Source organism: Lithobates pipiens, unplaced genomic scaffold (genome assembly GCF_037356315.1).
Source record: "Lithobates pipiens isolate NorthernLeopardFrog02 unplaced genomic scaffold, aLitPip1_a1.2 Scaffold_16, whole genome shotgun sequence".
Taxonomy (NCBI): Eukaryota; Metazoa; Chordata; class Amphibia; order Anura; family Ranidae; genus Lithobates; species Lithobates pipiens.
The window spans coordinates 96,433,432-96,447,197 of record NW_027507748.1 but is presented as its reverse complement, the minus strand read 5'-3'; the positions used below and the strand labels follow the sequence as shown (position 1 = coordinate 96,447,197).

Here is a 13,766-nt window from a genome sequence, read left to right as displayed (position 1 = left end):
GAATCTGAAAGTCTCTCCCACTGCACGAATATTATCCAGGTGGTCTGTGGAAGCACTATTATCAAGTTGATGGTTGGCTACACACAGGCTTTAATTAAAGCCTGTGTGTAGCCAACCATCAACTTGATAATAGTGCTTCCACAGACCACCTGGATAATATTCGTGCAGTGGGAGAGACTTTCAGATTCACATCGCTGTCACATATTGAACCGTCTTGTCACTTTATACTAATAGTGGGGTGTGTGTGTGTGTGTGTGTGTGTGTGTGTGTGTGTGTGTGTGTGTGTGTGTGTGTGTGTGTGTGTGTGTGTGTGTGTGTGTGTATATATATATATATATATATATATATATATATATATATATATATATATATATACACACACACACTATATAGTATATAAGCTCAGTTTACTTATAAAAATAAGTGTAAAATGCAAGACTTCGGTGGGTGTAAAAAGATGTCCGCTTGCTGACTTCTAATTGTAGCCTTGCTGCGGAGTGTACCAAGCCGGTGGCGACGAAACGTCACTTCCGGTTAACACATTCGACGGGTTGCCGATTCTGGCGGAACACCAGAGTGACTTTGGCAAGTCAGAGACACTAATAAAAGCATTTTTTGTGCCAAATGCTGCCACTGCACCTGCCTGCCGTCTGCCCGGCACTTACGCTGTCTCTCGGTGGGGCAGCAGATGACAGCGGCGACCGGTGTCATCCATGTCTTCTCCATTCTCTGCTATGATTGGACGCCTGATAGTCATCCGATCACATCACCTGTCGTTTCAGTGAATCAGGTGATGAGTAAAAAAAAGACCCGAGCACCTGATTGGCGGAGAGGCGGTTGAGTGTTATGAAAGCGAATATTCATTCCCTTTCCCAACCCAGCTGAGTGAACTGCGAGCGCCAAGCATGGTGCTCAATATTTAACTTTTTGGATGCCTATGGCTCTAATCAGGTGCTTAAAAAAAAAAAAAAAAAAATATGCGGCAGCCACAGATAGATTCATGCAATGCAATTTTACTGTTAGGGGTCCCCACAACTTGAGAAATTTTATCAAGGGGTCACTCACAGCACTAGAAAGGTTGAGAACCACTGCTCTAGATTTAATATCGCCTCATTCATAAGCGCTTACATTTATATTAAAACTAACAATGCAATTCCTCTTGGGTGCTTAATCCAGCTGGAACTCATTACACGTGATATTTAAATCTTGATAGAACAGTTATCACCACATTAATAATTTAGTGTTATACTTCTATACATTACAAAATCAACACTAACACATTGGTGGTGTTACTGGTCCTACATTATTTCTCTGGGATAACCTGGCAGAGTATCTGGCAGTATGCACACCACTCAGCTGTACCAGCAGATGGACCAGTTACCATGCAGAGCGCTCAGGAGACAGACAAGCTAGTCTGCAGGGAAGATGTGAGGGACAGATAGAACAATCGCTCTATAGGGCTCTCAGGTGGCGGACAGATTTATTTTAGTTTGCAAAGATAGAAAAAAAGCTGTCCTGTATCGGGGATAAGAACAGAGACAATCAGGTCTGCAGATAGGACAGAACGCGTTTAGGTTTAAATGGGTGACATCAGACAGGAGAAGATGGAAAGGTATCAGCGGTAGCTGGACAGGTCAGGAGAATATCATCTTATCAGGTGGACGGGGTGTATTCTGTTTAGATGGGTGATATCAGACAGGAGAAGGTGGTCAGGCTATTAGCTGGTAGGTGGAACAAGTCAGCAAGGTGAGCTTGGGTTGGGCAGATTTCAGACAGGAAGTAAAGATAAGGTATAAGCCAAGTAGGTGGACAGGTCAGCCGATAAGACAAGGCATGCCTAAGCAGGCCATAGACAAGTCAAACACCAAATAAAAATTCTGGTCGATTGTCAGGTCGTTCATTTTTCACATCATTAGGCTTAATGTACACGGGATGTTTTTATAACCTCTCCTGAACGATTTCTCGATTACTTGATAGTAACCCACGTTTAAAAACATCTGTTTTGCCACATTTACATGCCACGTTTAGTAGCGACGTCTGAAAAAATAAAGTTTTTTTTTAAATAGCCAAAAATGAAAAAAAGCACGAGTTACCGCGTTTAGTGTTTGGCAAACTGTCGCCAAACTCAGCATCTGAACTCATTTTTTTGCTTTCCAAAAAAGGCCTCTAAACTCAACTGCCTAGAAATGATTGTAAACGGCCCTGTGTACATGTAACGATCCTCCTAAACATCCGTTTAGCAGCAGCAGTGTACATGAGACATTAGTGCGCCAGCTGCAACATGCAATTTTTGTGCTGCAATTGAAAAGTGCCTGACCCAACATGCTAGATTTTTTTTTATAGAAAAATTAACCAAATTATGGCATAATCGTATGCATCATTTTTTGTTTTTTTGATCGCCGGAACATTCGGTTTTGACTCATTTAGGTTAGACAGATGACAGAAGATGGTCAGGTATCAGCAGTAGGTGAACAGGTGGCAGAAAGGTGAAAAAGGTCAGGTATCTGGAGATAGGTGGACAGGTCAGCAGATTAAAAAAAGGCTGTGCTCAGGTTACATGAGTAACATCAGACAGAAGAGGATGGTCAGGTATCTGGAGATAGGTGGGCATATCTGAAGAAAGAACGGGGTGTGCTCAATCTAGAAATCAGACAGGAGAAGCTGGTAGGTGGACAGGTCAGCAGATAGGACAGGGTGTGCTCTGTTTACATGGGGACATCAGACAGGAAAAGATGATCAGGTATCAGTTGGTAGGGAGACAGTTCAGCAGAAAAAAAAGACAGGTGACACCAGACAGGAGAAGATGGTCAGGTATCAGTAATAGGTGGACAGGTGATATCAGACAAGGCAAGATGGTCAGGTATATCACCTGCCCACCTATTACTGATACTTGACCATCTTTTCCCTTGTCTCAGTAGTAGATGGACAGATGACATCAGACAGGAGAAGATGGTCAGTGAAAAAAAAAAAACAAAAAAAAAAAAAAATCCACGCTCACAAATTATATATTAAGACCATGACAAAACAGTCTCAGATTGGACGAAAAAAAAAGAACAACAGCAGCCAGCATAAAAATTATGGATCACAAAGCGTTTAAACGGTTGTACTCCTCGCCCCACCAATTTTTGGTGGTTGGAGGGGACTTCAACGTGGCCTTCTCCCCGACTTTAGATAGGCTTTCAGTTGGCATGGGGAGGGCCGGTGTTATGGATGATAGGAAATCTACCTCGTTCCGCCAGCTGACTAGAAAGTATGCCCTGTTTGACGCATGGCGTACAATGTACCCTTCCGCTAAACAGTTCACGTTTTATTCTCACCCTCACAAGTCCCACTCCCGCATTGATCATTTCTTTGTAAACGCCCCCACGCGCCGCACGTGTACGAGTTCGGACATTCAGGCGATTTCGTGGTCTGATCATGCGCCAATTACTCTATCACTGGCCCTTGCCTCAGGCTCCTCACGTGCTTGCCACTGGCGGCTTAATGAATTTTTACTTAACCACTTGCTTACTGGGCACTTAAACCCCCCTCAGTCCCAGACCAATTTTCAGCTTTCAGCGCTGATGCACTTTGAATGACAATTGCGCGGGCATACAACACTGTACCCAAATGAAATTTTTATCATTTTTTTCCCACAAATAGAGCTTTCTTTTCGTGGTATTTAATCACAGCTGGGAGTTTTATTTTTTGCTAAACAAACAAAAAAAGATGCAAAAAAAAAAAAAAAAAAATCATGTTTAATAGTTTGTTATAAAATGTTGCAAACAGGTCATTTTTCTCCTTCATTGAAGTGCGCTGATGAGGCGGCACTGATGGGCTGCATTGGTGGGCACTGATGGGCACAGATAAGGCGGCACCGATGGGCACAGATAAGGCGGCACCGATGGGCACAGATAAGATGGCACGGATAAGTGGCACGGATGGGCACTGATAGGTACCACAGATAGATGGGACTGATGGGCACTGATAGGTGGCACTGCTGGGCAGCACTGCTGGGCGGCACTGGGGTGCAGCACCTTTGAGGCAGATTGTGGGCACTGTGGGCACTGACGGGGGGCACTTTTATTCAGGATGGCACTGCGGGGGGCAGGTGGGCACTGGCAGGGGGCAGGTGGTTGCTTGTATTGCTGGCCGTGATCGGGACTGATGTCCCGATCACGGCCGCCGGTGATCGGCTTTTTTTTTTTCTCCTCGCGCTGTCAGCGCGAGGAGGAATAATAGCCGATTACCGGCTCCGTTCTATCACATGATCAGCTGTCATTGGCTGACAGCTGATCACGTGATAAGGGGTCGGGATCAACCCCTTGCACGGATCGGTGATCAGGCGAGTCTCATGGACTCGCCGATCACAGAGCGCGCCGCGCGCGCCCCTCAGGGGGCGCGCAGGCCGCTCGTACACGGGACGACGTCAATAGACGTAGTCCCGGAAATGTAGGTCCGCGCTAATGCCGTCATTTGGCAATAGCGCGGATCCCAAGTGGTTAAACATGATCCTTCCAGGTCTGAATTGGAGAGTACTCTGAGGCTCTACTTTGCCGAAAATACCTCTCCTGAGGTATCTTTGACCTTGGTGTGGGAGGGCCACAAGGCAGTGTATTGCACTATCTACGGCCCTGAAGCGGAACGCAAACAAGGCGAGACAGCTTCTGCTCAGCAGGTTACATGATCTGGAGGCCAGCCTCCTGCGATCCCCTGCGGTTCACACGCTTAGGGCTTTAGTGAGCACCAGGGCGAGCTTACGAGACTTAGAGGTTGGGAAGACGGAGAAAGCTCTTCTTCGTCTGAGACAAACTTTCTATGATAAAGCGAATAAATCCCATACACTTTTAGCAAGGCAACTCCGTGAGAGGACTGCGGTCACCACACCCGTTTCCATCAAAGATGCATCTGGCACTTTTCATTCACACCCTTCTAAAATCACCCAACTTTTCCATGACTATTATTCCGCCCTTTACAATGACCCGAGCGTTCCCCATAACCCTCCGACTCCCGCTTTGGCCCAAGCAATTGACGAATATCTGTCGGAATGTGACCTCCCAAGGCTGTCTCCCACGGCTCTAACTAGCCTTAACTCTCCAGTTGTAGATGAGGAAGTAGAGGACATAATTAAAGCCCTCCCTAACAACAAGGCCCCTGGGCCCGACGGCCTGCCCTACCTTTACTATAAATCTTTTCTGCCGATCCTGCTTCCCCGACTTACTTCACTATTTAATGCTTTCATGTGCACGACAGCCATCCCGAGGGATATGCAAACGTCCTTCCTGACCGTGCTTCCCAAACCTGGGAAAGACCACACTCTATGCTCTAATTATAGGCCAATAGCTCTCCTAAAATCGGATTTAAAATTTTTTACTAAGTTGTTGGCTAACAGACTGAATGTTTTTATGCCCTCATTGATACATAAAGACCAAGTGGGGTTCATCCCCGGCCGTCAGGCAGGGGATAATACCAGGAGAGTGATTGATCTCGTGGAGGTGGCGAACAGGAACAATACGGAAGCATTACTCCTTAGTTTGGATGCAGAAAAGGCCTTCGATAGGCTAGGCTGGCCCTTCCTGTTCGCCACGCTCCGGAGGGCGGGGGTGGAGGGCCCTTTCCTACAGGCTCTCACCTCTACTCGTCCCCGCAGACACTGGTTAGGACCCAGTTTGCCCACTCTCCCGCGCTACCTATCACTAATGGAACTCGGCAGGGATGCCCTCTATCCCCTCTTTTGTATGCCCTGTGCATCGAACCCCTTGCTGCCCGTATAAGGCTAAACCCGAGCATTCATGGCATCCCGGTCCGGACAAGGGACTTTAAAGTGTCCCCGTTTGCGGATGATGTCCTCCTATCCTTGACTCAGCCACATGTTTCCCTGCCGAATCTCCATAAAGAATTGGACGCCTACAGCCTTCTCTCGGGCTACAAAATTAATAATTCAAAGACGGAAGCCCTTCCCCTTAATATGGCCCCGAGGACTTTGTCCACTCTATCTCACTCCTTTCGCTACGCTTGGAAGACATCCTCTCTGAAATATCTGGGGGGTACATCTTACTCCGTCCTATGAGACTCTATATAAAGCTAATTTCCCCCAACTTTTTAAGGACATTAGGACGTCCCTGGCCAAATGGAAATTACTAAAATTAACCTGCCAAAGAGGGACAGCGACCATTAAGATGAACATCCTCCCTAGACTTCTCTACCTCTACGAGACTCTACCCATCCCTATCCCTCCGGCGCACCTTAGGTCGCTCCAGGGTGACCTTCTACGTTTTTTTTGGAACTATGGAAGACACCGGTTAGCACGGTCTTTACTATTTGCCCCACGCAATCAGGGGGGGTCTAGCCTTCCCCCAATATAACCAAATATTATTTAGCGGCCCAACTTAGACCAATAGCTTCGTGGAGTACGCTACACGCCTATAACCGCTGGTCCCAAATCGAGAAGTTGTGGTTGGCCCCTACGCATCCTAACTCCATGTTGTGGAGCACGGACATTAGCCTTAGTAAATATCAATCATTGGGACCAATAGCGCTGGTTCGCACTCTATGGCTCCGCTCCAAAAAAAAGTGTATCCGCTGTCCTCCCCAACCTCCCTGGCCACCTCTTTTTTGTTTACTCCCACTGTTCCGGATAGTCTGTCATCTCGAATGTCCCAACCCTGGTTTAGTAGAGGTCTCTTTCGTTTTGGTCAGCTGGTGGACGCTAGGACTAAGTTACTTAGATCATTCCAGGAATTAAAGGATTTATATGATTTACCTAAACAAGCATTCTATAGCTACCTGCAGATCCGCCATTTTGCGCAATCTTTTACACCGACCCTACAATTCTCCCCTTTAACCGAGTTTGAAAAGGTATGCCTGGAGGGCTCGTCTCCGAAGGGCATGATCTCACGTACCTACCAAATTCTAATAGCGGATTTCTCTATGACGGGACCGCGGCACGCGTATATGGATAAATGGGACAGGGACTTGGGGGAGGCCGTGCCTTTAGAGACCTGGCAGCGGGTCTGGTCACGTGCAGCCAAAAGCTCTGTTTGCACTTTATATAAGGAAAATCAATACAAGGTTATGCTGCATTGGTATCAAACTCCGTCCCTGCTCCATTCCATTTACCCCTCTGCGGACTCCCGCTGTTGGCGCTGCCCATATTTATTGGACATGTCCACGAGTTGTCCCCTATTGGGAAATGGTTAGGGCCTTATTATGTACCATTCTTGAGGCACAAGTGCCGTTAGACCCCAAGCTGTTTCTCCTGGGCCTCCCTCCTGCCACATTCTCCCGATCCTCCCAATCCCTATTAGCCCACGTGTTGACGGCTGGGCGCTGCCTAATTGCCCTAAAATGGAAGAAACGGGAGATTCCTTCACTAGTTGAGTTACACACTAGAATTAGGGACGTCAGGCGTATGGAATATCTTACAGCTTCTCTAAATAACACGCTTGACAAACATAACAAGGTATGGGATCTTTGGGATAGGATGGAGGCACCGCCTTCTGAGTGTGGAGGGGGGGGGGGGGGGCGTGGGGTCGGTGGGTCGGAGGGGCGTCCTTTACTTTACTTTCCTTTCTTTTACTTCCCTTTTCTTTTCTGTTCTTTTTCTAATCTGCACCTTTTCTCTCCCATTCTAGGGCTGTTCGCACGACTCTTCGTGTTTTTGTTCGTCTTTCCTATTTTCCTTCTTTCTCCTTAAGCTCCCTTCTTTTTCCTTTTTTTTGGTCTCTGAAAGGTTTGTTAAATTGACCAGTAGCAGGCTGCAGGAATCTAACTCTCCCGGTAACGGAGTGTCATTGTAATGTACTGCTTGAGTTGATGCAATGCTGTATTCTATGCCTTTGCTTACTGTGGTCTGTGACCGTTTACTTTTATTACCTGTGCCTTATTGTTCCTTCTTTGATTTCTTTGTTTCCCTTGAAATTTCAATAAAATGTCAGTTTTCAAAAAAAATTATGGATCACAATAATAGTAAAAAGTTCATATGCAGCGCTTAAATGGATGTATGAAACCCAAAGGGACAAGTGGAAAGATAGGAAGGAGGGTCCCCTGCACCGACTTCAGCGTATGAGCCCACACACACCACACCAACGTGCTGATATCAAATGCCCTTACCAGAAAGTTGATTGAGTCAGGCGTTGCTGGGAACTCAATCCTTCTCCATTGATCTACCAAAGAGATCCAACTGCACAGTCAGGCATCTCCCCAATGCAGAGCAGATGACAACCACAGAATGGACATCAGGATTCCTCCTCCTCTCTACAAGGCTCCATAGCTTCCGCAGATCATAAAATACTTGATGGATCAAAGAGCCACCACCATAAAAATAAAATTCTCATGGTGAAGTACGTAGGGATGAGCAATTTATTAAAATCCAAACCATAAAATGCAAAATACAGCTGTCTTCATAAGAAAAAAAAAAAAAAAAAAAAAACACAGATAAATCCAAAAATACCATAGTCCGTAGCGTGCTTATAGCATCAGCAAGCCACCTTATGCATTTTAGCCAATAGGCCGTCTTCAGAGGTGTGGTCAGCTGATGCACGCAGTTAAATACACATAGGTCGGAACTTTCATTACCAGACATGTGACGCCCAAAATCACATAGGCCAATGGATAGATGGCCAGACAGGAAGAAAAGAGAATTCCTGAGTTCCACAGGCTGGAAACATAGAAATAGAGGTTTAGACCCCTTTCACACCAGGGCATTTTGCAGGCGCTATAGCGTTAGAAATAGCGCCTGCAATCCGCCCAAAAAAAGCTGCACCATTGTCTGTAGTGTGGCAGGATGTCAGGGAAAAGTCCTGCCAGCAGCTTCTTTGGAGCGGTGAAGGAGCAGTGTGTTTACCGCTCCTCCACCGCTGCTCCCCATTGACATCAATGGGGCAGCGCTGTAATACCGCCGGCAAAACGCTGCTCTTGCAGCGTATTGCCGGCGGTTTTAACCCCTTTCTCAGCCGCTAGCGGGGGGGAAAAGGGCCCCGCTAGTGGCCGAAATGCACCGCAAATTCGGCGGTAAAACGGCGCTAAAAATAGCGGCGTTTTACCGCCCACGCTATGAGCGGTGTGGTGTGAAAGGGGTCTAAGAACGAATGCCAATATCCAGGAAGGAGAGTCCCAATCATCAGAATCTCCTATAATTATACAGCAGCATTTACCTATATTAATAATCTGATATAAATGTAGAAAATGACTGTTCATAGTGAATAAAAAATCTTCAGCATCAGAAAAACCCAAAGGAATTTCTCTATCTAGTGGTCAACCACAAATTAAAAATAAAATTAACTTATAAAATACTTTTAAAAAAAAATGCATACACACTTTTAGAATAAATCAACTTTTTGTGCGCAAACAAAAAAAAGGGACTAAAAAAATAAAAAAAATACATCAACTATTATTAATAAAAGAGTTAATGTCCCAGTCCACATTAAGTCCATAGGGTATATAACTCTTGATTTCATGGATCCAGCATGTCTCTAGCCTAAAAATTTCCCGTCTGATATAGCGTCCCCTCCAATGGGGAGAAAACCTGTCAATGGCAATAAAAAGTGCCAGCCAGGTTTTTATCATGGCACTCCAAATAGTGTGTGGAGAGACTATGATTGGGGAAGGCCCTCTTAATGTTGGCCACATGATCGCCAATCTGGACATTTATGGCTCTGGTGGTGCGGCCCACATAGTGTAAGCCACAGGGACAGACCAGCATGTATAAAACATTAAGAGAGGTGCCGGTAATGAAAGCATCTAGGTCATAAGATTTGGGTGTGGCTGATGAATCAAAGTTGTTAATCCGTCTAGCTTTATTTTTATTAAGACAAATACTACATTTCCACTAAACTGCAGAGTGCATGAGCATCATGGGAAATGTAGTTCCAAAACATCTGGAGTGCCAAGATTCGCCATCACTGAGCTAGATGAACAGGTGACATCAGATGGGGGAAGATGGCCGGGTATCAGTAGTAGGTGGTCGGGGGAAGATGGCCGGGTATCAGTAGTAGGTGGTCGGGGGAAGATGGCCGGGTATCAGTAGTAGGTGGTCGGGGGAAGATGGCCGGGTATCAGTAGTAGGTGGTCGGGGGAAGATGGCCGGGTATCAGTAGTAGGTGGTCGGGGGAAGATGGCCGGGTATCAGTAGTAAGTCGTCGGGGGAAGATGGCCGGGTATCAGTAGTAGGTGGTCGGGGGAAGATGGCCGGGTATCAGTAGTAGGTGGTCGGGGGAAGATGGCCGGGTATCAGTAGTAGGTGGTCGGGGGAAGATGGCCGGGTATCAGTAGTAGGTGGTCGGGGGAAGATGGCCGGGTATCAGTAGTAGGTGGACGGGGGAAGATGGCCGGGTATCAGTAGTAGGTGGACGGGGGAAGATGGCCGGGTATCAGTAGTAGGTGGACGGGGGAAGATGGCCGGGTATCAGTAGTAGGTGGACGGGGGAAGATGGCCGGGTATCAGTAGTAGGTGGACGGGGGAAGATGGCCGGGTATCAGTAGTAGGTGGACGGGGGAAGATGGCCGGGTATCAGTAGTAGGTGGACGGGGGAAGATGGCCGGGTATCAGTAGTAGGTGGACAGGAGAAGATGGTCGGGTATCAGTAGTAGGTGGACAAGGTCAGCAGATAGGACAGGGAGTTCACAAATTAGTTGTGTGACACGAGTGGTAGTGAGATATCAGGTGTTCGGAGAGGGACCATTAGGTCAACTGGCACGTCAGGGTGTATTCAGGCTGGGTGGGTGACAATACACAAGACAACGAGATGAGCAGGTAACTGGTTAGGTCATCACACAGAACAAAATGTGCTCAGATAATATAGGTGGCATCAGTCAGTGAAGGGTAGCCAGGTATCAGAGAGCAACAGAGTGAAAGTGAGGTCAGTGCTCGGATCAGAAAGGTGGACATCGCACAGAAAGTAATAGAAGCGAGGTGAAAATGAGGTCATCAGGCATGGGGCACTTAGATCATATGGTTGCCACTAAGGATGAGCTCAGAAGTGTTCACAACTCCACGTGCCGCCAGGAAGCTGACACTCTGCAGCGCTAATCAGAGGCAGTAAGACAATTCCCGATCCGCGGCTACACAGATCAGGCAATGTCTCACTGTCTGTGTTAACGCTGCGGATTGTGGGCGTTAATTCCAACTCCACATGCCTGGCGGGCACGTAGAGTTGCGAACACACCTGAGCTCATCCTTAGTTGCCACTTTTTAGGAGTAGGAAAAGGAAGATTTGCAGATGGTAATGGATCAGGTTGGTGACATCAGATAGGAGAAGGTGGTCGGTCGGAAGGAAGGGTAGGGTGTGCGCAAGTCAGAAAGATGAAACCAAACAGAACGGTTGTGAGATGACAACAGGTAGACATGTATGTTGGCATACAAGAAAAACCGGATCAGGTATGAGAACTAAGGGTAACAGGGTGTTCCTAGCTCAGTGCCATCAGACATATGAGGGTAGAATGTAAGCAGGCACTACGTAGATATGGGGGGGGGGGGAGGCAGGGCACTACGTAGATGGGGGGGGGGCAAGCAGGGCACTGTGTAGATGGGGGGGGGCAAGCAGGGCACTGTGTAGATGGGGGGGCAAGCAGGGCACTGTGTAGATGGGGGGGGGGCAAGCAGGGCACTGTGTAGATGGGGGGGGGGCAAGCAGGGCACTGTGTAGATGGGGGGGGGGCAAGCAGGGCACTGTGTAGATGGGGGGGGGGCAAGCAGGGCACTGTGTAGATGGGGGGGGGGCAAGCAGGGCACTGTGTAGATGGGGGGGGGCAAGCAGGGCACTGTGTAGATGGGGGGGGGCAAGCAGGGCACTGTGTAGATGGGGGGGGGCAAGCAGGGCACTGTGTAGATGGGGGGGGCAAGCAGGGCACTGTGTAGATGGGGGGGGCAAGCAGGGCACTGTGTAGATGGGGGGGGGGCAAGCAGGGCACTGTGTAGATGGGGGGGGGGCAAGCAGGGCACTGTGTAGATGGGGGGGGGGCAAGCAGGGCACTGTGTAGATGGGGGGGGGCAAGCAGGGCACTGTGTAGATGGGGGGGGCAAGCAGGGCACTGTGTAGATGGGGGGGGCAAGCAGGGCACTGTGTAGATGGGGGGGGGGGGCAAGCAGGGCACTGTGTAGATGGGGGGGGGCAAGCAGGGCACTGTGTAGATGGGGGGGGGCAAGCAGGGCACTGTGTAGATGGGGGGGGGGGGGCAAGCAGGGCACTGTGTAGATGGGGGGGGGGGGCAAGCAGGGCACTGTGTAGATGGGGGGGGGGGCAAGCAGGGCACTGTGTAGATGGGGGGGGGCAAGCAGGGCACTGTGTAGATGGGGGGGGGGGGCAAGCAGGGCACTGTGTAGATGGGGGGGGGCAAGCAGGGCACTGTGTAGATGGGGGGGGGCAAGCAGGGCACTGTGTAGATGGGGGGGGGGGCCAAGCAGGGCACTGTGTAGATGGGGGGGGGGGCCAAGCAGGGCACTGTGTAGATGGGGGGGGGGGGGCCAAGCAGGGCACTGTGTAGATGGGGGGGGGGGGGGCCAAGCAGGGCACTGTGTAGATGGGGGGGGGGCCAAGCAGGGCACTGTGTAGATGGGGGGGGGGCCAAGCAGGGCACTGTGTAGATGGGGGGGGGCAAGCAGGGCACTGTGTAGATGGGGGGGGCAAGCAGGGCACTGTGTAGATGGGGGGGGGGGGCAAGCAGGGCACTGTGTAGATGGGGGGGGGGGCAAGCAGGGCACTGTGTAGATGGGGGGGGCAAGCAGGGCACTGTGTAGATGGGGGGGGCAAGCAGGGCACTGTGTAGATGGGGGGGGGCAAGCAGGGCACTGTGTAGATGGGGGGGGGCAAGCAGGGCACTGTGTAGATGGGGGGGGGCAAGCAGGGCACTGTGTAGATGGGGGGGGCAAGCAGGGCACTGTGTAGATGGGGGGGGCAAGCAGGGCACTGTGTAGATGGGGGGGGCAAGCAGGGCACTGTGTAGATGGGGGGGGGGCAAGCAGGGCACTGTGTAGATGGGGGGGGGCAAGCAGGGCACTGTGTAGATGGGGGGGGGCAAGCAGGGCACTGTGTAGATGGGGGGGGGGCAAGCAGGGCACTGTGTAGATGGGGGGGGGGCAAGCAGGGCACTGTGTAGATGGGGGGGGGGGCAAGCAGGGCACTGTGTAGATGGGGGGGGGGGCAAGCAGGGCACTGTGCAGATGGGGGGAGGCAAGCAGGGCACTGTGTAGATGGGGGGGGGGGGCAAGCAGGGCACTGTGCAGATGGGGGGGGGGGGGCAAGCAGGGCACTATTTAAAGAGGGGCAGACATTCCCCAGTCAGCAGGCTCGGGCCATTCCCCACACAGTCTCTCTGAATTCTCCGCTCCTCTCACCTCACAGAACCGGCGGCAGTATTCCCGGCAGCGGTGCTCGCCCACTTCTACCCCCCTCAGCTCCTCGTCTACTATGGCTTCCAGCTCCTCCACCAGCCTCTCCGACTCCTGATCACTCTCGTCTTCCGCCATGCCGCTGTCTCCGACCTGCGCGTACTGCTACCGCCGGGCAACCGCCCCCTCCCCTTCCTGCCCCGCCTACTCTCCAACATGATAGGACGGAAAGCATGTCAATCGATGAGAATCCTGCTGGGAGGGGAGTGTTGAGAAGGCCAAGCATTCGATGGCTTGAAGCTGATTGGACGCCCGCTATATCCGTCAACACTCTGTCTCCGGAAGAGCTGACGTATCAGGCTGCGCCCCATTCATTGGTTGGGTTCCGATCTGTCATTAATAGAGGAGAGAATGGGCTGTCATAAAGTGGGCGGGCCGGATGGATCATTAATGAGGAGTG

The 13,766-nt window shown here is 50.0% G+C and overlaps 1 protein-coding gene across 1 annotated transcript in view; it reads right to left on the bottom strand.

Annotated features, from left to right (window-relative positions):
• The window catches only part of ZNF654 (zinc finger protein 654), a 58,988-nt gene extending 45,494 nt beyond the window's left edge, over window positions 1–13,494 (bottom strand). Inside the window, exon 1 of the mRNA XM_077480119.1 lies at window positions 13,313–13,494. Within this exon, the coding sequence (XP_077336245.1) occupies window positions 13,313–13,444 (132 nt within the window). The 5' untranslated portion in view covers window positions 13,445–13,494. The remainder of the gene's footprint in view (window positions 1–13,312) is intronic.
• Between the last annotated feature and the right edge of the window lie 272 nt (window positions 13,495–13,766).